This window comes from Nothobranchius furzeri, chromosome 3, assembly GCF_043380555.1.
Source record: "Nothobranchius furzeri strain GRZ-AD chromosome 3, NfurGRZ-RIMD1, whole genome shotgun sequence".
Taxonomy (NCBI): domain Eukaryota; kingdom Metazoa; phylum Chordata; class Actinopteri; order Cyprinodontiformes; family Nothobranchiidae; genus Nothobranchius; species Nothobranchius furzeri.
This window is the reverse complement of record NC_091743.1, coordinates 57201933-57229019: the sequence shown is the minus strand read 5'-3', so window position 1 is coordinate 57229019 and position 27087 is coordinate 57201933. Positions and strand designations below refer to the sequence as shown.

Sequence of the window (27087 nt, the reverse complement as noted above, 5' to 3'; positions counted from 1 at the left end):
AACTGACTGCTTTCGGTCCGGAGGAGCAGCGGTTCTATTCCAAGTCCCTCCCGAATGTTTGAGCTCCTCACCCTATCTCTAAGGCTGAGCCCGGCCACCCTACGGAGGTTACTCATTTGGTCCGCTTGTATTCGCAATCTCGTTCTTTCGGTCATTACCCAAAGCTCATGACCATAGGTGAGGATTGGGACGTAGATCGACCAGCAAATCGAGAGCCTGGCTTTCTGGCTCAGCTCCCTCTTCACCACAACAGATCGGCTCAGCGTCCGCAACACTGCAGACGCCGAACCAATTCGCCTGTCTATTTCCCGATCCCTCCTACCCTCACTCATGAACAAGAACCCAAGATAATTAAACTCCTCCACTTGAGGTAGGACCTCTCTCCCGACCCGGAGTTGGCAAGCCACCCTTTTCCGGTCAAGAACCATGGTCTCAGATTTGGAGGTGCTGATCCTCATCCCAGCTGCTTCACACTCGACCGCGAACCTACCCAGCAAGAGTCCCCTGATGGAGCACTATCTAGCACTCTTCCCAGGGACTCCAAAAAGGGTGGGTAATCTGAACTGATATTTGGCACATAAGCACAAACAACAGTCAGGACCGTTTCCCCGACCCGAAGGCGCAGGGAAGCTACAGTCTCGTCCCCCGGGGTCAACCCCAACACACAGGCAGAGAGTCTTGGGGCTAACAAAAAGCCAACCCCAGCCCTCCGCCTCTCACCCGGAGAAACTCCAGCAAAGGAGAGTGTCCAACCCCTCCAATACTTCGTTTTATTTATCAAATCATATAAAAGTCTAATGACTGTGGAAACAAGAGTAAAAACATTCACAAGCAACATCCCAAGCGATTACAAGCTGTTGCAAGTATGGCAAAAAAATAAACTTAATATTGTTCCCATTTGTTTTAAAAGAATAAAATCTTAGGATGGAGAAAAAGAACAACAAACAATAATTTCAGTCACAACACCTTGCAGTGTTTTTGTTTGCTTTTAGTATTAGACTTGTCTGTTTGTTAATTTAGTGTTATTTGTGCTTATCACACCTGTCAAACATGTTTAAAATAATTTTAATTGGGACGCCTGGCAGTGACTGATTCGGAAGGCGAATGATTACAAACATTAAACAGCACAAGCTGTGTGATTTTTATCTCTTGACTGTCAACACCAACTGGCACGACTGGAAGAGCCCTAATCTCATTTGGTCCAAACGAGTCATTATAACAAAATCATAATCATTAGTGGCTCAGAAATTACAATGTGCATTCAGCTCCTCATTGATTTATTTAAATTTCAGTTTGGGAGTTCAGAGTTTTGTTTCTACCCATTCCACTTGTGCAGACATGTGTATTTGGCTATTTGGTGTATTTAAAAGCTTCTCAATCAAACATAAACTATGTGTACTTAAGTACTTAATGGCCCAATAACTGGATGAATGTGCAGAAATGCTTCTTTATGTTTGTGACGGTCAAAAAAGGTTAGAATGAGGATTTTGCATTTACCGCACGTGGTGGAGCTCCTTACCAGAAGTCCTTTTAAAAGTGGTTTCTAGCCAGAACAATTCATTTTGGCCCATACTCGTTGTGGTTCTTGGATAGATTAATAGGATGGTGACCAATGCTAAAATGAGCAAAAATGCTCATGTTACAAGCCAGGAAATAGTCTCTAGACTCTAGACCTGATGAGTTGGATCTGTTGAACCTGAAGAATAGCACAATCAGGGAATTCTCTGAATTGACTAAACAGAGAGGTACCGTGGTGGAAGATCTCATTTTGATTAAAGAGCTGCAAACGCTAAGAGCCGAGTGCAAAATTCTTCTCCTGAGCTCTGGTCGGACATGGAGCAGGTCAAGTCGAGCATAAAAAGAGGTGAAACGCAGACCCTCCACCTGGTCTGATGAAGTTATTTCCCTGCGGAGCACAGTAAGGGAGCTGAGGAGAGACATTGCGGAAGTTCAAGCTAAATGTGAGGATCTCAAAAGTCAGTCTAGAAGATGCAATGTTCAGATTCAACAACAGCTGTGGCTAAAATGTTGAAAGAAATGCTGCATCTAGAGTCAAAACCAAGAAATAGACTGATCCAACAGGGGAGTAACAAACCTGGAGCTATTGTTGCTTAGCTACACTATTATCAACAACGCACGGATATTCTTACCCACACATGTTTCTGTGGCTAGCTATGCTACAACGGGGCATTGATTGCAATCTTCCCCGACTACACGGCAAAGGTGACCCAAGCCAGGGCAGCATTTACGAGTGTGAGTAAGCTTCTTCAGTGGCTCAACACATACATTCAATGTTGCATGGGTTCATATGTGCTCTTTTTTTTTTTACAGTGTTTCTATTGAAATTTTTTCACAATTTGTGATGGTTGTTTTGTTTTTTATAAAGTCATATGTGTCTTTTGATTTAGTGTCACTTTGTCACTTGTTTTATGTTTGCTTTCCTTTTTGGAAATGTTTGTCAAATGTTAGAGGAGGTTGTTAGTGGTGAGGATGTAAGAAGGGGTTTTGTTTTTGGTTGTTCATTATGTTTACAATTGTTGCTAATAATCATTGTTGAAAAGGTAAACAGACATTGTTTAAAAAAAGGTTAGAGTGGTTGCGTAATCATAGCCACAAGGAAAATGTCAGTCTATGACATTATTTAGCCAATAGATGTTTCAGGGTTAAGACCGTCTTTGGGATCTATTCTCTAGGTTTCACCAGGCCTCTCCTCCCTTTCTCTACTCCCTATAGTCCCACAATCCTCTTTTGGGTCAAAGAAAAGCTTTTGTTGCCTTGATTGGGTTCTGTTGGTGGGAATGAAGCGAAAGGTGGAATCCCAATAGATTGAAAGCTAGAGGTGGCTGAGTGCTCATAAAAAACTTGAAGGCAGGCTGATGTGAGAAGACTCAATGATGTGAATGAATGAGAGCTTGGGTTATTGATTCTTATCTACATAAAATAGTGTTGCTGAGAGCTCTGAGGTTATTATTTTCAACCTAAAAGAAATATCACTTATGGCCCTGGTTGCTTGAGTAATTGTGCACAAATTGGAAGTTTGGTGAAACAACCCAGAACTCTTGATGCAATATTTAACTCCATTTAGCCCATCATATGGTTTAAGTGATAGAGAAAATGTGTGCATGTGCAAAAAGTGAGTAAAGTATAAACGCAAATAAATTATAAAACCTTCTATTTATTTGGGAAGAAGAATAAATCCAATGCCTCAGTGAAAGGATGTAGGATGTATCTCATTCCAGTTAAATAGCTGTGGAAATGTTTGAACAAGTACATTCCAGTGATTTCCTCACAATAAGATTTGAAACATGGAGTGATTGCATTTTAAATTCCAGTTCTTTGTCCTTCAAGTAGACTTACAAAACCTTGTATTCTGAAAACAACAGTTTATTATTTCTCTTTTGTTGGTTCAGTTCTTTTTTCAACAACGGTGTCTTCAAAGTATCTCTACAAATGGTCCTTGTCTTTTGACATACCTTGTGTAGCACAGGAAATTGTTACAACCGAGTGCTTTTTCTTGTGCCTAGAAATACTTTGTGTTGTTAAAGGGCAGCATTAAGATCTTTAAGAAACAACTTTGCTGTGGATTTGTAGCAAAATTTAAACTAAGTCATAAATTAACAGCAGTTTCTTTTTTCTCAGATATTCAGAACACACTGAGTTCCTCGCTGAATGCTGAACATAATCCAGGAATTTTCAGTGATTCAGCTGCCTGTTATGCAAATGTCCACAGTTAATTTTGCCCTATAGAGGAAACATCAGTAATGGAACAGTTTGTGTCTTTAATTATATGTAAAATAGATGAAATCTAAGTAGAAATACCCAGTTTGGTATGTTCTTTCTCAGTATACTCTACTTCACTAGCGGGGAAGTGGCATTTTTTCATTCAAATACACTTCTCATTGTACTGAGAATGTATTAGATCAAAGTGTATTTTCAAACCAGCTAGTGTGTGTGTGTGTGGGGGGGGGGGGGGTGTCTTTGCCTGTCAATAAATAGACAAGATTTACAGATTACTTTAATGTCCTCCACAAGAAATCGTATGTCTAGTGTGCATCAATCAGTCAGGCGTGCAGCGAACAGTTAAGGTACTTTTCTTATTGGCACGTAAAACTTCAGACACAACTGTCTGTCAGAAGTGGTCTCTGTCAGTGACATGGCCAGTCTTTGACATAATGCTCAGTCTGTCTCTCTGCTGTCCCACCGAGGGGCTGTCACGCTTCAGCAAGCTGGATAATTATTTTTCTCTTATCCTTCCTTGCCAGGGCTATCCTATACCCCTTCAATAGAAGCCAGGGCCCACACCACTTCCCATCACTTTGCGCTGTTCGTTTTCTTTTCCATCTCTCTTCTTCCTCTGTTTCACTTCACTCATCCCTCTGACTTCAAGATCCTATGTTCCCTCAACTTTCTCCTGTATCATCCTTTTCCTTTTGTTTTGTCTGTATGTTCTTCAAAAGTCGATTTGCACATGCAAAAAATAAAATAAAATAAAAAAAACACAATATAAGAGAAATAATATTCTGCAAAATTGCAGAGGATCATCATATATACATTTTACTACATACTTTTTTGATGTTTCTCTAGCATTTGACAAACACTTCCAACATGTCACATCACAATTAACAAATAAAAGTATTATGAGGAATAAAATGAGTTTGTACAACTTCTCACTATCCTAAATGCTGTGTGATGTTGTGTTTAGCGTTTGCATACTTCTTTTGTTTCTCAATATCTGTGCGAGGACTGATTGGTGGGAAATAAGCAAAAAGACAGAAAGGGAGAAAATAGAAGTTAGAAGAAGTAAAAATAAATCAAATTGAGATAGCAATGCATTCCAGAGACATTGAGAAGTTACCTTTTCTTGTTGAGATGGTTCCAAATCCACCTTCAATTCTGAGAAATAGCTAGAAACATGCAGTCAACAAGTGGTCTAATATTTAGCATTCAGACATTTATTATTGCTTGATTAACTTGTATGAACTTTATACACCAGCGACTGAAGACAAGTGAATAGGTGGAGCTCTTTTTTTCAACTGTCTAAAGGCTTTTTTCTTTGTGAAGTGATCCTTACAATACATTGAAAGGTGTCTAAACTTTGGGAAGAATGGATTTCTCACCAGAGCCAACTACATCCATAAAAATATGTAGCACAATAGATAACTCGACACGCTCCATCAACGGCCAGGTGGGAAGTCGGTAGCCTAAAATCTTGACAGACCATAGCAGAAGCAAAAAGATTTAGCTCTGTAGATTGGTCTGGCCACGCTCCACTGAAGCCCCAGCAGGTCCAAACAGTTTTGTGTCTTGCCAGTCACAGCACTCTATCGGTTTGGTGCACCAATCACAGTGCTCTGTCTGTTTGGTGGGCGGGATGTTACTGCAACTGAGCAAAACAAAAAGATGGCAGTGGCTTGCTTGAAACAGCTTTGGCATCAACGTTGGACTATTTAGGCTTGGGCTTTTCTTTGAGTCAAGAACAGATTGAGGTACTTGAGTCCATTATTTAGAAAAAGAATGTGTTTGCATCTTCAACAGTGTATGGTAGACTTCCTTGTTGAATGACATTTGTAGCTGTAAGTACATCACACTGTTCATTGCTCTTACTGTCATAGCGCTGTCAGATAGCATGCAGAGACAATTTGAAAGACAACCATAGATTCCGCCCCACGACTGAGCTCTCTCTATGGGTCGTGGCCAGACAATTCAAATACATATGATGGCTTTCCAGGCTACCAAACTGCAGTACAACTATGTTGAAGAATGGGTGCCACTAATATTGTTCATTATTTGTTGATGTAACACTAAGAGTTTGAGTCCTTGTTTTTTTTAGAACTGAAAAGCATTGTGCCAGATTAGTCTTGTCTTTTTCTTTTGGAATAATAAACCCCTGAGTTCTTAACAAACCTTTGTGTACAATCATAAAAATTTGGCATGGGGCTGTGTGATTAATCCAATCTGATTTTCACATCCTGATGGTTCAGAACTCTTTGTAATTGACAAAAATATGATTTAAATTACTTTTTCACAGTACACAAACATTGTGTTTACGTATGATCCACACACACCTCTTCTCCACCTTTATAGCAGTGCTGTTTTTTTTCTTCTTCTCACAGACTCACCAATCAAGTAGAAAACTTAACCTATTTGGTGTTTACATGCGTGTTAAACAAATTTCTGAATGTTATAAAAAATATTTTACAAGTTTATGATCTAAATCAGGTTTGTTATGTTGTAGTCTATCGATTTCACGCTACAAGGATAATAGAATTTTTTTTAGGTTTCTAATTTATTCTGTAATAAGTCTTAATCACCACTAAAGGGCCAACCTGCAACCTGCTGTTCCGTTAGGATGTGATCTTTGGAAAGTGAACATCTAGAGTGATTTTCTGTATGACAATGGAGATCGTATAACCACCAGTGCCAAATGTCACAGTACAGCACACGTAATGGGTCTTTAAGGCAGAGTATTATTTGTTTTTACAGAAAAGCAGCCTACGTTGTGTTTTGTGTCTTACATATTCCAATGGATCTTTAAGGTAGCACATACTTCATACTTCAGAGTTACTCAATACTGTCTTTCTTCAAACATGAAAGCAAGCAACTAGGGATGAGCGAGTACACCACTATCTGTATCTGTACTCGGAGTGGGCGTGGCCTAACCCGGGAGTGGGTGTAGTTTAACTGGAAGTGGGTGTGGTTTACATCAATACGTTATTTTAAGTCTGATTACAGATATTTACAAGTTTTACTGATTACAGATATTTACGAGTTTTACTCGTTTCATTCTCGTACTCGTCAAAAATGCTTTATCCGTACCGGTTACTAGTCTGAAACGAGTGTCCGGCTCATCCTTACAAGCAACACATTTGTTTGTTGCCAACATCAGTCTTTCCACACCAAGATGTCTAATTAGAGCCAGCCTTGATTTTGGAAGCTGCACGTGTTTACCTATGGCTTGAGGGCTGATCACTGGGCCCCCAGCAGATCGAAGATGAATAAACAAGGTCCGCCAAAGCAGGCGGTGACTATAGAGGCTGTCTCCAGCAGATAAGACAAAACAATAGTCCTTATTAGACCACAGAGAGACACACACCCATCTCCAGCCCTGCCTTTTGATATTTTTTTACTCCAATCTCCTTTCTGGTAACAAAGAAAACAATATGTTCCCGTATTTCTTTCCTGCAGAGATTGGTGACGCTTACCAGGAGTATGGACATGAAAATGTGTATTTTTGTGATAATTCAGCAAATCATGCACAACTCATGAGATGGAGCCTTGCAGACAAATACAAGAAGTAATACAATGCATTACTTTTCCCATGGGTTAGAATTTGGAGGAGAAAAGTAAAACATGTTTCTTTGCGTTTTGCAGCATCAGCTTCACAGAAGTGAATATGAAGACATCCTGTAATATGCAATGTTGCTTTGCAGTGTTGTCTCTGCATTTCAGTCAATACAGATGGCCACTGATGCATAATTATGACACAGGGCAAGCACACATAGCATGTTCTGTCAAACAACACGTATCTAAACCCGTCGCAAAAGCACACAACCAGTAGGATAGGTTTGCATGAGCATGTCAAATTGTCAGGGTTACGTTTCTTTTTGTCCTGAATGCAGTTAGTGGGGTGAATAAAAGCAGGCAGAAAAGCTAGTTTCTCCTGTGAAGGCACTTTTTGTCATTTTGATGCAAAAGAAGCCTTGGCACAGCATCGAAATGCCGGCAGCAGTGATCCTATTTTACAAAATTTGATTCTTTTTAGTGGAACCCAGGTAGACTGCACCAGCTCATTTTGTAACTCTGCCTGAAAGAGCACACAAAGATCCTGTGACAAAGAGTGAGCTGGCACATTATACTGTACCTGATGCCTTTACTGAGCTCTGATGAGAGAAATCTACCTTGCTGCCTACTCGGCTCACCTGAAAAGAACGCCTTTAAGGAAAGGGGCTGTTCTGTAACATGAGGCAGAGCGCTGCAGTACGTATGTGAAGCTGACAATTTTAGTTGAATTGAAGTGTTCTGTGCTTTTTCATACCTTAAAGCTGGATTTCAGAGGTACTGAGGGCTCGTACATTTTAGAAATGCAAGATTTTGATTGACGAAAGCATCAAACTGAGAATTTGCCCCTAAATTTAGGTCTTAAAGCATTCTTAAAGCTTTTTGCATCATACAATGCCCTACACTGGTGCAAAGAATTGTTACCAATTGCTACCATATTTATTAAGAATGCTTGACACTGTATTTTACTCTGGACACATCAAAGCATCTGATTGTGAATGATTCTCAGTTACTTCTCTTCCAATATTTTACAGAAGTGGCAAATTATTTCATATTTTAGCAAATCTTTGCCCCTTTGTAGACATCTCTTTCTTCTGGGAGAATAATGTTCCTCTGCATGTACTTTCTTGTAAACTGAAATCCAGGAGGGGAATAAACCAAACTTGCAGCAAAGTGCAACTTAGTCTTTCTCGCATCCGTATTTCTATAAACTACGGTTATGCTTACACCCGGAAACATAAATCACGTCTCATGTATCATTAATATACATGGGTGTCAATAGGAGATGCATGAATGGAAGAAATATGGCTCTTCCCTATAGAGACACAGCTGAAAAATAGACTGTATATGGGGTGAAAATAGAGCTCTACTTGTTAGCCTGCAAACAGCATCTGAATCTCTGCTGCCCCCCAGTGGGACACTGCACAGTGGTTTGAAGGTGTGTCTACTGTGTCATCTTTACATTGAAATGCTGAGATTTTAAAGTGGTCACCCATGTCACAATGTCTTCTTTGATGTCTTTTATACTCATTGAAAATGCACTGCTCATTCCAAGTGGAGGCCTTGTGAGATGATTCATCAATAAATATTAGAACTTTAGATAGAATAAACTTTAAAATAATAAAGACACCCATGAAGTCTTTGAACTGCAGGTCACATCTTGAGAAAATTTCCATTTAGCATCATTTAGCCCTCATGAATAATTTCTTTTTTTTTTTTTTTTCACTGTCTGCTACATACAAAGCTTGTGACCCTGAACCGGAGTTATATGGATGGATGTAGAGCTGGAAAATAAAACCAGAGCAAAATGTATTTCTAAATTTAATTTTTGATTGTCATATTTACAAAGTACATTTTAAAAGCTCCTGTTCCGTATGAGAAAGAGCTCATTTAAACTTTCTTTACGGATCATATTTAAGCTTATGTAATGGGCCATTCCCATCTGTACCAGGTCGGCCCGGGCCGGGTAGCGTAGGTTGTTTGCATATCTGGGTGGCCTGGTATTTTTCCGGGCCAACCAAGGCTCATTCTCAGCCCTCTTCTCGAGGGGGTCTGCTTCAGGCCAACCAGGGCCAACACACCCACTGCTGACAGCAAATTCACACCTTCCATTAGAGCAAGCCTCTGATTGGTGGGTAGAATCAGCCCACATGGGCTTAAGACAAGGATGCGTGGAATCAACCGGGCCAGGCTGGGGCCGACTGGGGCTACCGGGCCCGGGCCGACCCGGTACGGATGGGAATGGCCCATTATAGTTCTCCATTAGCTCAGTTGCGGAAACACATTCCCTTCAAATGCTTGATGATTTTAGTTTTAAATGTACTGCTTTATTTTTTTTCAACACTTGTATCTAATTTTTTATTCAGCTTTTGAAAATAAATCTTGACAATTTGGGGGTTCTGGTCAAGGGAGGGCAAACTTTATTCCACTATTTGCTTCAACATCAAATGCCATAATTGCCATTGTTCGTCAAAGCATTTGGGCCACATTTGTTCTTAATTTGAGGTTTTTTACCCAGCTTTACACCCTTGTTTTTCCACGCATCCCTTCTCATGCCCCTGCTTGATAAATTTAATCAAAGCATTCACCGTGCGTCCTAACTTCTCACTCGGTTAGCTCCACGAGTCGTTATGATACTGTCTACATCTGTGTTTGTTTTCGAGCTTTCGCCGGGTCTTGTGTGTCACTCTCTGCTGCACACAAGGAGATGCTCATTTGGATATCATGTCGAGGACAATGCCATGGCTGCCTCTCTGATAGCTATCCAAGTCCTTGATCTTCTCTCCCTGTAAACATCATTACCATACGCTGGAAACATACACATTCACAACAGGCAAGCACACGCTCACACACCCCCACAAGCTGCTCATCCAAATCGGCGCAAACAGATTAGCAGTGATTATAAACAAACATGGAGGATTAATCCTGTGTGCTCGAAGTCTACTTTTCCACCAAGCCAGCCAGGGTAATTACCAAGTGCTAGACTGTCAGTGTAATCATACACGTAAAAACGCACACTAGCCGCCTTGTTTTTTCAGAAAACTCAAGATCAGTTTCAGTTGCTTGTTTTGTGACAAAGTTTTAGACATTTTTCCAAACAACTTGAAACACGACTGAAGTAAATATAGTACAAAGCATGAGATGTTTGGCAGCAATTTGTCCTTGGTAGTTGTCATGGAAATGGGGAATTGTGACTGGAACAACATCTTAAGATATTCAGATCATCATAGACACTGTAAGGACTTTTTAATCGCTGACCACTAATTATTGTTGCTTCCCCCTTTTTGTTTGAAGTATTGGTTTCTGATTTGTCTTCTCTTTTGGTGAGGTTTTGTTTTCAGCCACTGAAATTGAGCATATGTCCACATTTTTATATTTTGTCTTTCACCTTTAGCTACCGTCAGACTGCTTGTCACGGATTATTTCAGAATCAGATGCCTCTTATTGTGATTTTGTGTCTCCACATAACAAAATCAGTTTGACTGTCTTTGTACCTTTCCCCAAAAATTATATTTTTACCAGGCGGCGGTGTGTACTAAATGCCATTATATTGTTTGTTTATGTTCTTGCCCCAAAGGTTGAAGCCATCCTGGTCAACATCTTTGGAGGCATCGTCAACTGCGCCATCATTGCCAATGGTATTACCAAAGCCTGTCGAGAGTTGGAACTGAAGGTGCCACTAGTGGTGAGACTTGAAGGTAAAACAGCACCTTATACACACTCATAGATCTGTGTTTTACCTATTTTGGGTAATCTGCTGTTGACTCTCCTCCTCCCTCAGATAAATTGAGCATCGATTTCCATCTTGCTTGGAATGAAAGCTCTCGACTTTTAATAAGAATTGTGTCTTGCTGGATGATAGTTTAAAATGCCACTAAATGTAACCAGGCCTACACCTCTTCTATTCACTGATTTAGTTGTCTTGCTCTATTGTGTGACACAGAAGGTCTCCAGCTAAAGGTTAAATATATCCAACAAGGTCATTATTTGTACATTTTTGTTCTATTCTACTGAAACCTTCAACCCTTATGAACCAGCTTTGTGTGACCAAACCATGATGTCTTAAGTTCTATAGATATATTAATAAAAAGGAAGGCCCTTCTAAGTTTGTCTCAAAGTTTACAGCCAGTGTTTCAGTGCTGTTTCCACTAAGTCCTGAAAATCCTGTATACATCGTCTGTCAGAGCAGCATTGCATTTTTTCGTACACATCATATTCAGCTCTACTTATTAGCAGAAGTCAGTGGAACAGTTGACACAGCACTGATTGGCTCACCTTTCACCTGTAAATGCTAATGTTCCTCAAATGCTAATGTTCCTCATTCGTGTGTGTGTGTGTGTGTGTGTGTGTGTGTGTGTGTGTGTGTGTGTGTGTGTGTGTGTGTGTGTGTGTGTGTGTGTGTGTGTGTGTGTGTGTGTGTGTGTGTGTGTGTGTGTGTGTGTGTGTGTGTGTGTGTGTGTGTGTGCGCGCGCGTGCGTGTGTGTGCGCGTGCGTGCGTGCGTGTGTGTGTGTGTGGAAGGGGTTAGTGCTTTGCTTAATTGTCAAGTTCCTGTTGAGTGGTGTGTCTAGAGAGTTCAAAGTGTGCATGTGTGTACGCTCCGGTAGCTTTTATTCAGAACTTGACTGCTGCAAATAGTTACCATGCTCTGACTACGGTGACTAGTCAGTCAATATTTTTTCACCAACATATATTTTTTTCTGACTTTAGCTTTAATTTCTTAAATGTTTCAGTAGAAGCAACAGTTCTCCTCCCACCACTAATCTACACGTTAAACACGTTCAGATCCAGTCATCATTGCACTCTCGAAGTATTTTCAAACCTATCGTGGTGGATTCAGCTTAGCACCCCAGCTAAACAAACCAACACACTGCCTTAAAAATGCTCTTGGTGTGTCTGTCGTGCCGACAGAAGCAGACTAGCAAATAGCATGACTCAGCTGAGAAAAAAAGTGCCGGTAGACGCGTCCAGAAGTAATGGCACAGGTGATGGAACGGAAATAGACGGCTCTACGATCTCCGAGTTTTGGGTGATCGTCATCACTTTAACGATCTTATATCGTCGGATCGCGCAGCCCTAATACAGCTGATTGTGTTTCTGCCTTGGTGAAGAAACAGCTGAGTTATAAAAGCTTTCAAAGACTGGGTCTAAGTATGGAAGAACTTCAAACAATAAAAGGTGGTTTATGGAGCCCTAAGTTTTACAACTTCCAGTTTTAAGATCATTGAATTTGTGTAAATTAAGATAAACTCATGTACAATATTAAAAGTTATAATACAGTGTTTTGCATCAATATGTCTTTTTGACTATTTAATTTAAATTTCATGTCTAAACGTCGGGAAGTGTGAACCTGATTGATTATTCAGGCGTGTTATTTTGATTATATACAATAAATCTAAAAGTTGGTTGTTAAAAGCTGATTTTTATTTTGAGCGGAAATATTAAATGTTTTGAATTAGCTGATATAAAAATAGTCGGTAAGGGACCCTTTATTAACGCTATCATTATTGTTAAATATTAAGTGTCCTTAAGGTTTGGACAAAGGTCCAGGGCAGTGTCTGATTAGTAATGCATTACATAATATGGTTATACAGTTGTTAATACTTTATTTAAGAATTTATTCATGCTTAATAAAGCTTAATAAAGGGACCCGGTTGTAAGATGTTATCAAATAGTCAGACAGCAGTAGCTCAGGAGGTAGAGCGGGTTGTCCAGTAATCGGAAGGTTGCAGGTTCGATCCCGGCTCCGACCAGAGATTGTTGTGTGTTGTGTCCCTGGGCAAGACACTTAACTCACCTCGCCTGCTGGTGGTGGTCGGAGGGTCCTGTGGCGCCAGTGCTCGGAGGCCTCGCCTCTGTCAGCACGCCCCAGGGCAGCTGTAGCCACATCGTAGCTCATCCCCACCAGCGTGTGAATGTGTGTATGAATGGGTAAATGACTGATTGTGTTGTAAAGCACCTTGGAGGGTTGTAGAACCCTAAGAAGGCGCTATACGAATACAGGCCATTTACCGTTTACCAAATAGTCATTAGTAAGTAAGTAAGTACATTTTATTTATATAGAACTTATCACGGACATAGAATCACAAAGTGCTTCACATAGATCAAAACAAAATCAAACAAAGTCCTTAGTTGCACCTCTAATCAGAACCGATGCACGAGTATAACAGGGACAACATAACATGGATTTGGTTAAAATTTTTCATGAGACCAAAACTACTCTCTGTTTCGGTTTTGTAGACCTGCCAACCAAACCAGACTCCCACTTCTCACCTTAGAATGCTTTAATTCAGCCCAACTACCAAATGATGTAGAAGGTCAAGACTATTGGATGGTTTGACTGCTTTTTTCCTGGCGCAGGCCTAGTCTGAGCTTTAGTCGTGGGTCATTACATCCTGCATTTCAGTCTGGCGCAGAGGATTGGTTTAGAATCAATCAGCTCAGCTTGCCGGGCTGATTGCAGAGCAGTGAGAACGGCTCGACACTCCTCAACTGGATCAGAATGGATTACCAGGCACACTTTTTACTGGAGGGACTGTTTTAAGACCAATGCTTTTTGCACTGTTGAAGGGTCCTGTACTCCCAAATGTTGAGAACGGTCGTGCGGGCTAGATGCTATTAAGGATACATTAGTAGATGTGTGAATCTGTAACTGGTTGTAAGCTTCAGCATATTTTCTTATCTATCCATCCAATTGTCTGATCCGCTTCATTCTCACTAGGGTCATGGGGAGCCAGTGGCTAGCTCCAGCAGTCACGGGCGAGAGGCAGGGACACCCTGGACAGGTCTCTAGTCTGTCAGAGGACGCACAGAGACAAATCAAACAGTCATAATTTCACTCACACCTAGAGGCAATTTAGAGTGTCCAAACAGCCTGATTAGTATGTTGGTTTGTGGAAAGAAATCAGAGTAAACAGAGAAAACCCACATAGGCATTTGGAAAACATGCCAACTCTGTTCAAAAAGGCTACACAGGCAGGATTCGAACCAGCAACCTTCTTGTTACCAGGCAACAGTGCAGCTAACTGCTCCATCATCCAGCCCCTCCTCTGCTTAGCTGTTTAATTAACGTATTAAACTAAAATAAAGTCCATCCAGAAATACACAAATGTATGTCGATAATTAAGGTATGGATGGGAGGAGGTGCCTGATCAAGTGCAGCACTGCCCTCTTTGGCTACAGGATGGACATAGACCTAAGTATACTGTGAGCCTGTTGTCTACCACAAGAAAAGAAAATCCTCTTTAAATAGTCCTAAGGGTCCATTGAAAAGGGTGACTGCATTCACTTATCTGTTTTGCCAAACCTATTGATTTACCTAACCAATCCCCAGCTGTCTGTCGAGCATCCGTCTTAAAGTTACCCTCTCATTTAATTCAAAATAGATTCTGAAGAGGTTTTTATGGCTCCATCAGTCATTTGAAGCATTAAAGCTTTCAAAAACCATCAGCTGCAGCTGTAGACAAACCGTAAATACAGATGAGTAAATCTGCAATCTCAGCGGCTGGGTTTTACACTTTTCACCTTTAGGTTTTAGGTCCTCAAAGAAAATACTGGGCAGATTTCCCAGGGAAATGTGCACAAACCTAAAAACGTTATTCCAAACATCCAACTTTTTGTCTTTTTGACCCGGTAGTCTTAGCAATGGCGTCTCTTTCTTAAACAACAGTCTAGACAGTTTAAGAGATATGAAAACTTCTATTAAATGCTGACTAGCACTTCAAAGGAGAATGTGTGTGCTCTGTTGAGGAGCACCCTGCTCTGACTCCAAATGAGAGCCATTTGATGTTTAACCCACAGGAGCAGATTCCTTCATTTTGCACTGTAACGGGAATACTCCTTCTGCTTGGTGCTGATTATTAGGAGGGTTAGCAATCAAAGTCATCAATAATCACTCCATGATGGATGAAACTGAGGTCTCGGCAGCTGCAAGAATCTAACCCAATACCTGCACAATAAATTATCTGAATGTTTACTGATTTGACAGAGATGGCAATTCCAGAACGGTGTACTTGTTCCTCTGCATGAATGCCTTAGTAGATGTTGAGCAGTGTTTAGAGTCGTTGTCCTGTTGAAAGATCCAGCCCTGGTGCAACTTCAGCTTTGTCACTGATTGCTGGACATTGGTCTCCAGAATCTGCTGATATTGAGTGGAATCCATGCATCCCTCAACTTTAACAAGATTTCTAGTCCCTTCACTGGCCACACCGCCCACAGCATGATGGAATAACCACCATGTTTTACTGCAGGTAGCAGGTATTTTTCTTGGAATGCTGTGTTCCTTTTCCTCCATGCATAACCTCCCTTGTTATTCCCCAATAACTCAATTTTAGTGTCATCAATTCACCTTATTCCAAAATGAAGCTTGCTTGTCCAAATGTACTATAGCAAATCTTAAGCATCTCTGTTTGTGCTGTGGGTGGAGAAAAGGCTTCCTCTGCATCACTCTCACATACAGCATCTCCTTGTGTAAAGTGCACTAAATAGTTGAAAATGCACAGTGACTCTATCTGCAGCAAGATGAAGTTGTAGGCCTTTGGTGTGAAGCCTGGGGCACACCGGAGGCAGACGTGCTGCATTGCGCCGTCATTTTAAATAGAAGCCATTTTGGTTCATGAGAGTTTGCACATGGGGAGCACTGTGCCTAGGCGCTGAAGATAGGCGCCATTTCTATTTCAAGCGCCGCGGCGCGGCTGTTTCCAACATTATGGAGTGCTTTACAACAGGCATTAAGACACGGAACGGCCTTACGGCACTAACACAACCACCGGTACGAACCCAGCTGGAGTTTTGATAACTTTAAAGTAATATTGATCCTAAAATAGCCTAATAAATAGCGTACTTACTCATTGTTAATGTATTAGAGTCTCACAAAACACGATGACAAGTCTGGCCACCTATAAACAATAGTCACTTCTCGCTTCTTGTTCTCAAGTCCTGCGTGGTGTTTTGACTATCGCGTGACTTTCCGTGAAGCGCTCTGTGTGTGACCGCTTGACTTCTAAAAATCTCGGGCGTGACGCGATGCGTCCACCTCGGGTGTTAACTCTGACTGTTCTCACCATTCTTTGCTTATGTTTATCCCAGGTGTCTCTGGGTCTGCCACTTTGAGCTTCAACTTGAACTGTGCCTGTGGTCTTCCATTTCCAATATGCTCCTAACTGTGGAAAAAGCTGAAATCTCTGAGACAGCTTTCTGCATCCTTCCCCTAAACCATGAAGGTGAACAATGTTTGTTTTCAGGTCATGTGAGAGTCGTTTGAGACCTCCATATCTAGATAAAGATTAGATTATGGTCATGCATGTAATCTCCTCTACGTAGTGAAGAAGTGTTCCTAAATATTACTGTTTGCTGGGGAGCAGGCAGGACTTCAACGTCTAAACTGGAGTTTTCAGATTCTGGATTAAAAATGCAACATGTTGGCTCCTTTAAATGTGATTTTATGGCTTTAACAGGAGAAATAAAGGAAATGTATTGTCTAGGTATTCCTGTTGAAGAGCTGAACGCTGTCTGATGTATCCCAAGGAGAGTGGTTTACACTTAAAGGGGACATCATCACATTATGTTCCTAGATATCAGACAGTTTGAACATATGTGTGTGCTGCAGTTGCTACTATTCAACATTATTTCACCAGTGAGAATGAACAGAAGAATGGAACAGAGTCAGAACCATTAATTGGCTTGAGAACCGGTGAACTGAAAGGTGAAATCAGTCCTCTGAGGCCCAGATTTCTCTCTTTTTCCTGCAAACTCAGAAACTGGAGAAGATAAAATATCTAGCCTCCAACTTTTTCTTTTTCTACATCTGAACACAAGCACAGTTAAAGGTTTTCCAATATATCTGTCAAAAAATTCCATATGATGGTTAGTTTGACTTGGTCTCGGTTTTAGTCTGTGCAGCTGCAACAGAACTCCTCCAGGCCCAGTTCTGGTGCTGGCCCAGATCTTAGAATTGTGCTGAAATGTTGTGGCCTGTAATTGACTCATAGATTAAAGTGGCATTTTCACAATTGTCGCCAGTGAGTTGGCTAATTGGAGCGGCGCTCCAACAGAAAAGTGTTGTGGAGTGGAAGCATATATCACACCGCTAACTACAACCGTTTGGTCGCTTACCAATCCTCTTATACTAATTACTCATTTAGCCGCGATGAAAGACTAATGAGCTGTTTAACAAACTTGAGATTTTAAAGAATTACAGGGGAAATAAGTATTTTACAGCAGATTTAAATTTTATAGTTAGTTATTTGGAGTTTTATCTCTTTTATTTGACTCTACTTTTTTGTTGTTGTGCACCTTCCTGTTTTCTCCTAACCCTGTCTGTGAGCAGGTCTCTGGCAGCACCTAGTGGCTGCAGGCGAGCACACACACACACACACACACACAAATATGCATAAACTGCTCCACACACTCACACACACCCATTCAGCAGGGCTCGGTCCTTCTGGACGCTGCTGCGAGCTATCACTGCTCCCTACCGCCCACTGTGGAACTGCAATCAGCTGCGGAGCTCACAGAAGACATGCAGGACTTCTCCACCTCACGCCCACAGATGTGTCACTCCCTCCCTTCACACTGTTCACAGGTTCATTCAAATCTAAATTGCTGCTCTTGAATATTTATAGAAAACGTGACAAAAATGAGATGTGTTGTTTGTTTGTTCTCCTACAAGCACGATCCATATGTTTGTCCTGTTTTCTGTGAGTTTATTCCAGTGTTGTTTGTTTTAATCAGCTGACAGATTAGGCTGTCAGCATAACCATACAGACCCATCAATCAGAACGCAGGTCAGAGGTCAGTGTGAACGTACACACTGCTCTGTGAGTTACCGCAGCAGCAATCCCGACACAAACACAGCGAGACCAGTCTCTGCCATCCGATGAGACACTCTACCCCCGTTTCTGCTCCAGAGCAGGGCCTCTTCCTGCTCTTATTCTAATTAATTACATTGCAGAATTGATTGCTTGGATTGTGAACCTGCAGAAAATGTGTTTGGAATGACTTATTATAAGGCTGGACAAAAGAGATGAAATATTAGGCGTTAAGTGGCGCTGGTAATGGAATTCCTCATAAAAGGTCTATTGATCAGGGTGGCCAGGCCTCTAGAGAATTCATGTATCGTGCAGTTTTTAATTACACGCCATCCAGGGGAGCTGAGGTCAACCCGTGAGCGTATGAGCTCTCAAACGTGGCTCAGTGATTTTCACCTATTTAGATTTGATCGCGACGAATGCTGCTTAATTCTGAAACATGCATCTGAATCTTATTAATAACTCTTTGGAAGAACTGCATCAGGTATTGATTTGGTGTAAAGTACTCAGTCGTGGAAAAAAATGTCTTTTAATTTGGTCATTAGACAGTTCAGACCTCTGGAGTTGGTTTACGGCTGAAACCTCCTGAGACACCAGTTTTTATTGGGAGTTTTATTTTTATTTTTTTACTTTTTCTGGCGCTTTGGGTTCAGTAGGACCTCATAACCACAGAGACGAGTACTGTTCTTGAACGATTGGTTGTATAAAATATATAAAATGTTCATAATGTATTTTATTTAGATATGTAAAGACATATTTTTTATTTTTATTTATTTATTTATTCATTTTTGGTAATAAAAAGTAAAACCCCAGTCTCACTTAGTAGCTTTAACAGGTCTAAGTTGATGTTTGGAGGTTTATCAGAGCTGAAACACAAACTTTTAAATTTCTGTCCTTTTTTTAACCAATTGAAAAACAGAAGTGTTGACAGCAATTAAATGTATTTATTGGACATGTTTAAGCTTAACCCTTTGATGCATGAATTATGAAATCTTCAACCATGATTTTTTAACAATTTTTTTATTCATCTTTAGGTGTGAATGAAACAAATTTCAACAAATATTTTTTGTAAAATTTTATAATTTACAAATAATTTATTACATGTCCACCTCAGTGGACAGTGTGCATTCTGAGCATGAAATATGTTGGCTTGGCTTACTGAAGTCCAAATGGAGGGGCTCAAATGCAATAAAGTCTTCAACAGCTGTGCTTAATAGCAAAAACAAATAAATAACAATTTTGAGTACCTGTCCACTGTAGTGACCATTATGCACTAAAGGGTTAAAGTACATACCAGTAACTAAAGACCTAGTAACATTTAAGACCTAGTATTAACATGCCTTTCATACTCACTCATCAAACCATCTCATTATAGTAGAAGCTGGTGGAATTACTGTATAGCAGTTTTAATCAAATGAAACATCAGATTTTAACTTGGCAGTAAAATGGACTGGATCATCCTAAATGTGGTTTTCTCCAAAAGTAAATCAGTTAATGACTACAATGTTTTTATTTATATCTATTATAACTACTGATATTATTCGCCAATACTGGCATTAAAATAGGAAATTATTGGTCTTATTCTATTAATAACACATTTTTTACAAACTACGTGCAGATGTGGACAAAACCGTCGGTACCCTTTGGTCAATGAAAAAAAAATAAACACACAATGGTCACAGAAATAACTTGAATTTAACAAAAGGAATAATAAATAAATAATTCTGTGAAATTTAACCAGTGAAAGCCAGACATTGCTTTTCAATTATGCTTCAACTGAATTATTAAAAAATTAACTAATGAAACAGGAATCATTTGATTCCTGGAATCATTTGATTCCTGTAACTGTCAATGAGACTTCTGCCTCTGTCAGCAGGTATTTTGGCCCACTCTTCATGAGCAAACTGCTCCAGTTATCTCAGGTTTGAAGAACACCTTTCATTGACCAAATAGTACCAACAGATTTGTACAAATTGTACAACAAACTCTTCAGCTACCTCTCCTTTCACTCAAACTGTGAAATCTGACAGATCCAATGTTTAGTTTGTGAGATATTTTTGTCTGTTTGTCACAACTGGGTTAACTTAAACATTAAACCTAATTTTTGCAAAATATGCATGATAGGAGATATGTGGTGGTAGCTACCTAAAATTGGTTATCACTTAAAAAATGTTGCTAGTGATCATCCCCGGTCTAAATTTGTATCTCGTTTACATTTTTCTATTTAATTAACTGACTTTTTAACATTGAAATACTACCAGACCTATAAGATAGATTATTTATTATTGATTGCAGAGTCATTGATTGAAGTGCAGACAAATCCTAAAATCATAGAAATGAATAAATGATGAATGAAACTGTTCGTATAGAGCTTGTCAGTTAAATTTTATTTGTAAATTTGGTTATTCTGCTGAACATAAATGGTGGAAAGAAACCCCTAACCCTCCTGAATTGTTAAATGATGAAAGCAGAACACTGTCTGGCTGTTTTTTCACTTTTTGATCACATTCATGAGTAAAATTTGTAACTTCCAGACAAACAGCTGGATTCATTCTAGCAACAGCAGCACCCCCGCCCCGTGCTGTGACAGCTATGTCGCTGAGCAGCGCCAGGAGGGAGCCGGCTCAGTGTTCCAGCCCTCAGGTCTGAGCACAATTTCTCCAGTTGCTTCCATTGATTCGGGCTGTGATCACAGCGCTCCACCCATCCCCTTCTCCCACCGACCTCGCTGCAGCTCAGGGAGCATCGACACACACACAAATTGCCCTTCAGTTGGTTGTTCTGTGTAGAAACTGCTCTCGGATCAGCCATCACTGACCTGTGGCTCCATCCATCTGTCTGTGAGCGGAATGATTCCTCCTGAGGAGCTCCTCCTCTTTCACACAGCCTGGTTTTTAACACGGCTGCAGATGGCACGTTGGGTTCAACCTTGTTGAGACTTTTTAGTCATTACCTGTTGTAAGCGTGTTTTTCTGTCTGTTAGGGACCAACGTGCACGAAGCCAAGAGGATTCTGACTGAGAGCGGCCTGCCCATCACAGCAGCAGAAGATTTAGACGACGCTGCAAAGAAGGCGGTGGCTGCCATCAGGAAATAGAAAGACACTGGCCTTTTCATACACACAAACCTCCTAAACTTCTCAAGTTTGTATCATTTTAAATCAGTGCAAAAATCAGCTCAGTGCAAATGGACTTTATTCATTTGATCCAAGCTGATTGAGGAGATACATTACATTTTTGGGCGCTTTCATGATCTCTGTCAGCAATTAGACATGGCCTTTACTCTTTAATCCTATTACATTCCGTCGTTCAGAGCAAAAACTTATGTTTTCTCTTGATATTGTAATGTTTGTATTGAATTTTAGATGAAAAGCCATTTTCTGCTCTTAAATCACCGTTTGTTGGACAGTTGTGATTTTTTTCGTTCTATACAGTCTGTTTTGAAATACATCATGTTGTATTTCTAAAGAAATCATTTGATTTGTGACCCTTGTCGTTCTGTACGTAAAACTTGAAGACTGAATGGTTTCTAAACTATCATCATGATAACTTTATTTTTAATACGTTTTGTTACTCAGATGTTGGAAAGAACGAATGATCTTTTATAGAAATCATGAATGTATGCCGATAGCAGCCTTGAGGCATGCGTGCGTGTGTGAATAATCTATGAGATTAAAAACAGAACTATCCAAGTGACTCACTTGTGTTCTTGACATAAAGAGTGTCCTCGGTTCAAACTTCAAGCAGATGGACACCTGGGAACAAAAGGAAAATGTAATAGACTCCGGTGCTTTCTCTGGTGAAAGCTAATTTGATGAATCTGGTAAGAACAAAAACGAGATGAGAAAAGATCCTCAATGCGTGTGTGTCCCCGAGTCCTGTTGACTTCCAAAGCTGCAGAAAGCTTGGCACAACCTTTAAGTTCTATTAGGAGAAGAAAGAGTCTTCAGAATTATTCAGGAACATGTAATCATTTGTGGAACAGGTTGCAAAGACTTTAACAGCAGTTGTCTGTACCGCCTACTTCACACTGGAAGCGCTGCAGAGCGGTTTTCCTCGTGAGCTTCGCTGCGTGCCAGTACTCACCGAGAGAATCTGAGCTGCAGAGCGGGTTCTCTGCCGTGCTCCTCGCTGGACTTTTGAGATCACAACATCCCTCGAGACTTCAAAGGTCACAGTTTGTTTATGCCATCAGCCATTAAACCAAAAAGAAGGAAATCATGTTTGATATTGTTATATGAAGTTGTTCCTATCCACTGCCAGGATGAAAGACATGAAAAACACACCGCTGCACTTCTGGAACAATGCAAGGAGTAAATAAGCCGTGGAGTCACATTCATTGACGTAATCTACATAAATATGAAATTGCATCACTGCAATGGGCTTTTATTTTGAAAATTACGAGATGTTTTACACTGACACCATTTGTGATTTCCTGTCGAGCCCTATGTTAACTTTAGAAGTGAACGCATTGCAGAAGTTGCTCATGGCAAAAATAGAGCTCTACTCCATCCGAAGCAACGCGCCGCTTCAGGAACGCACCGGAAAATTTCTGCATCGCAGCTGGTGTGAATCACCCCCGTAGACTATAACGGATTCTATTTGAAGCAGCAACATTCTGCGCCGCTGATGTTTCCAGTGTGAAGCAGGGGTAAGTTCATAGTCCCAAGATAATTTAGAGAACTTCTGGAGTGTGTGGCACATGAAAACACAAATCTGTTCAGCTTTTTCTCCACACTTACAGAAGTTTCTGTTCTTGGAAATGCCATTTAATCATCCAGGTCAGAAAGTGGAACATGTGGGTGGATGGCAGGCAACAATATCCCTGAGCTTTTACTGTTGGCGTGTGCATCTGCCAGAGGTGGAAAGTAACGAATTACATTTACTCACGTTACTGTAATTGAGTAGCTTTTTTGTAAATTTATACTTTTTAAGTCGTTTTTAAAATCTGTACTTTTACTTGAGTAAGTTTTTAAAAAAGAATTGTAATTCGCTACATTTTAAATCATATCCGTTACTGAGTAAAAATAAATTGTAGGCTTAATAAATTAAAAATTTTACGTGCAGCAGCGTCGGAACAGAAAGAGACACCTGCATGAGCACCACGTCTAAACCGGGGAGGGGGGGCTACACGCTTTATGATGAGGACAAACAGCCATTTTTACCACAGTTTTGCTCAAAAACAAAAGTTCTGTGATCCACTCGCTGTTTACCTCCTCTCTCCCTCCTCTCCTGTGGGTTGGAACCTGCACCTTCGCGCACCGGTGTGACGTCATCTGAATTTTGCTCGGTTCGGCAACCAGACTCGGTTCCGTGTTTGAAATGTGTTTCCTTACCGTGCACGGAAGCGGCAAAATAACTTTTAGCGCTCCTAAGAAGCGGATTCTCAGCGCTCTGCTCATAAAACAGAAGACCTGCAGGCCTCTGTGAGTTAATCCTGATACTGTTCAGGTGTAAACATTGTGCTCCATCCCTGTTTGAACTCAGAAGATGCTTCTTGATGCCACAGATGTGATGATTTAGCTTGTTTCTTTATTTTACTCCAGAAGAAGAGATTAAATTATTACAAAAGCAGTTCAGTGTAGTTAAATTAGTCATTCAAATGATTCTAACATGCTGCAGTGTGTGTGTGTGTGTGTGTGTGTGTGTGTGTGTGTGTGTGTGTGTGTGTGTGTGTGTGTGTGTGTGTGTGTGTGTGTGTGTGTGTAGGACTGCATAAGACAGCATGGTTTCATCAAATCCATGCATCCTATATCTTGGCTGAAGTAACGGCTCAGGAAAATAACTTGTATTTAATAAACAATGATGTCTCTGCAGTGTTTATGATAATGTTTTATCTTATATTGGACCTATCTTTGGTCTGGGAGGTGTAACATATCATGATACAAGCCTTTTAAAACATGTTAAAGTGTTACAAGAGGAGATAAATGCATGAATTTGAAGTTCATGTTTGGAGACCAACCTTCACAGTTTGGAGGCTCACGCTGGTGAGGAGACACCATTAGTTCTAATAACACCTGGGCTCCCACGGCCTGTTCTGACAGGATGGACGTTACGGGACCCTTAAGGATTCCAGTTGGATGATTGGAGGATTATTTAGGAGGATTGGAATGAACAAACTGATTTCAGTGGTGAAGTGTTAAAGGTATTGGCTCGGCATTAAAATTGTAGAAATGCAAAATAACTACACTTTACCATCTATATAAACATGTACTGGGTCCAGTTTTTTATTTTATTAAGGACTTTTGTCATAAATGATTACAGAAAATCCAAATCCTCTCCTCCAGACAGTGAAGAACTGTGTTTCGCATACATCACTCCAGCACGTAAAACAAGCTAGCTGCTGATGCTAATATTGTGAATCACTGTTATTTGTTTACTTTGATGCTCCTAATTATTACGTAAAATTGCGTTTACAGCTGCAGCAAAAGTTCTGAGCCATGTGTCTGTGTCCTACATGCGTTTTTAAATAACAGGTCTGATCTAAAAATAACCTACATCTATAAATCCATCTAGAACCGCACCGCTACTTCTGGACTCCAGACGAGTCCCGTTAGCATGACTGCAGCAAAACTAACCGTGTTAGCTCCGGTAAGGAAAGAACAAGTCCTTTGGGAAAGCTACGACACACACACGCATGCACTCACTCTCTCTCTCACACACACACACACACACACAGAGAGATATAATCTAAAAGATTATCTCTATATTTCAACATTAGAACCTCCATGACATCCTGGATTAGTGCAAACAACGAGTTGAGCTAAGGAGTTACTCCAGCATCAGGAAGATTTATTCTGGTAAATTGTAGGTTCATTATTGTCCAGAGTTATGTCAATAAATACACACAGCAGTAAAACTGTAGATTACTGAACTATATTGGGACACATGATGGAGCTAAGACCAGCTGAGAACTCGTCAGCTTAGAGCTCCCAGTGGAGCACAGAAATGAAATATTTAAGAAAAGTAAACAAACTGTACCGATTTTGGTTCTGAAGATGAACAGAATCCTCCTCTATGTCCAAATCAGGTTGCAGGTCTTCTGAGTCAAACGGTCTAAAACATGTCTGCACCTCTGGTAGTGATATCCAGCTGGCAGGGTCGAAGTTCGGTTGAACTTCTCCAGTAATCTAACATCCGTTCTCGTTGCCGTATCCCAGAGGAAAAACAAATCTGATGGATTAGTAGAGGCTTCAGAAGCTACATCTGATTGATGACACATTGTAACACCGGAGCCAGGCATTGTTTACTACAGCTGTTTCAGCAGAGCTCCATGTGAAACGTCAACTGCTGCCCAGGGCTTAGACCGGAAGTTAGTTTCTGTTTTTCCTGCGCCAGTCACAAACATCAGATTTTCTTACAATTCCAGCCGTCAAAATCCAAAAACCTTTTTCATCTGAGATTTTAATACACATTTACACATGCTGTTCAAACGAATTTTGCCTCTGGCCGATATCTTTAAATGAGTGAGTGAACCCACTACCAAAGATGAACTCTGCTAACTTTAAAAATCAGCTGCTCTAAATAAGCATTCAGGGAAAAGTCATGGGCTTGTGACTATAACCTAGTTTGCAGTGTAACTGCCTTTGTACTTCAATATGCATATTTGTTCATTTAATTTAAAAAAACGGCCACTTTGACATTTATACCCCATTGCCTTTTTTAACTATTCAGAAGAGCCCGTCCTTGCACAGTCAAAAAAGTAACTAAGTAACTTTTACTCTGACTACATTTGAAATAAGCTACTTTTTACTTTTACTTGAGTACATTTTGAGGCAGGTAATTTTACTTGTAATTGAGTAAAATTCCATGAAAGTAATTATACTTGTACTTAAGTACAACATTTTATTACTCTTTCCACCTCTGGCATCTGCTGACCTGCATGTCCACTCGATCCTTGATAGGTCAGATGTGTTCAGATTGACGTAATAAAATCAGCTCAACAAGGAGAGATGTGCGTCATGTTATAAACTTGTGGCCAAATGCATTTGAGAATGACAAAAATGTGTTTGATTTTTATGGTGGCATTTTGCAAAAACTCTAGAAATGTTAAGGTTTCCAAGAAAGTCCTGCAAGAACCAGAACAATCTCCTAAACTTGATCTATCTGTGATCGGGCCGCCGAAAGAACAACCTGCAGCAGTCTGATTTTGGAACAGTCAACAGATATTTGGAGGATGCTCTGGTGTCGACGAACAGCAAAGATGCTAGTTCTAGAAAACCATCAGGGAGAGAACGATGTTCTGCTAAAGATTGGAGAGATTGGACTGCTTAGAACTCTGGGAATGTTTAGTCTGGAGAAGAACAGATGAGAGCTCCCATCAGTCCTGTTTCCTGCCAATAGTAATTCATCCTGAGAACATGTATGTGTGGGGTGCTGTTCAGCCAAGGAAAGGGACTCGGTACATAGACATGAAATGTAATGGTACTTAAACATCCTCCCAGTGGAACTCCTCATACCCATCCAAGAACTGTTTTGTGATTAACTAAATCTTCTCCATCATGATGAAGCATGTGCTATAAGGCCAAAGTCAGAGCTAAGTGGTTCAAAGAACAAAACCCCCAGATTCATGTCCAGGAAAGTCTCCAGACCTGAATTTGTGGTTGATCAAGAGGTGAGTTAACAAACCAGCCCTGTCTGCAGCATGCCAGGGTGCATGTGCAGAAAACTTAGAAAAAGAAAAGGACAATCACTAAAATGTTCAATAAATGCCAATGAGACTTGTAAAATGCTTGTACATTTCTTCAATAAACCTTAGAAACAAAGGGCTAAAAACAATACAGCTCAAAACTCATCCTCACACTTCCTCCTTCACATCTCCATGTGGAAGTCTCCCACTGGGAGCTACAGGAGAACATCTGTGTCTAATGTTCAGATCAAACTCTTCCCATATTTATATAAACATCTCTGTTATTGTGGTTTTCTAAAATTTCCATCTGATTGTTTAAGGAATGTCTATATTTCTCAGTAATGCTTTAAAACTGTTTTGCTTTTCTGTTTTTAAA

General features: G+C 40.4%; 1 protein-coding gene across 2 annotated transcripts in view; it reads left to right on the top strand.

Moving 5' to 3' along the window:
- suclg2 (succinate-CoA ligase GDP-forming subunit beta) overlaps positions 1-21778 on the top strand; it is a 138012-nt gene extending 116234 nt beyond the window's left edge. For both annotated transcript variants that reach the window (XM_015959295.3, XM_054751625.2), the window contains exons 10-11: positions 10856-10976; positions 21068-21778. In XM_015959295.3, coding sequence (XP_015814781.3) covers positions 10856-10976; positions 21068-21180 — 234 coding nt within the window. In that variant the 3' untranslated portion in view covers positions 21181-21778. The remainder of the gene's footprint in view (positions 1-10855; positions 10977-21067) is intronic.
- The last annotated feature ends 5309 nt before the right edge of the window (positions 21779-27087 follow it).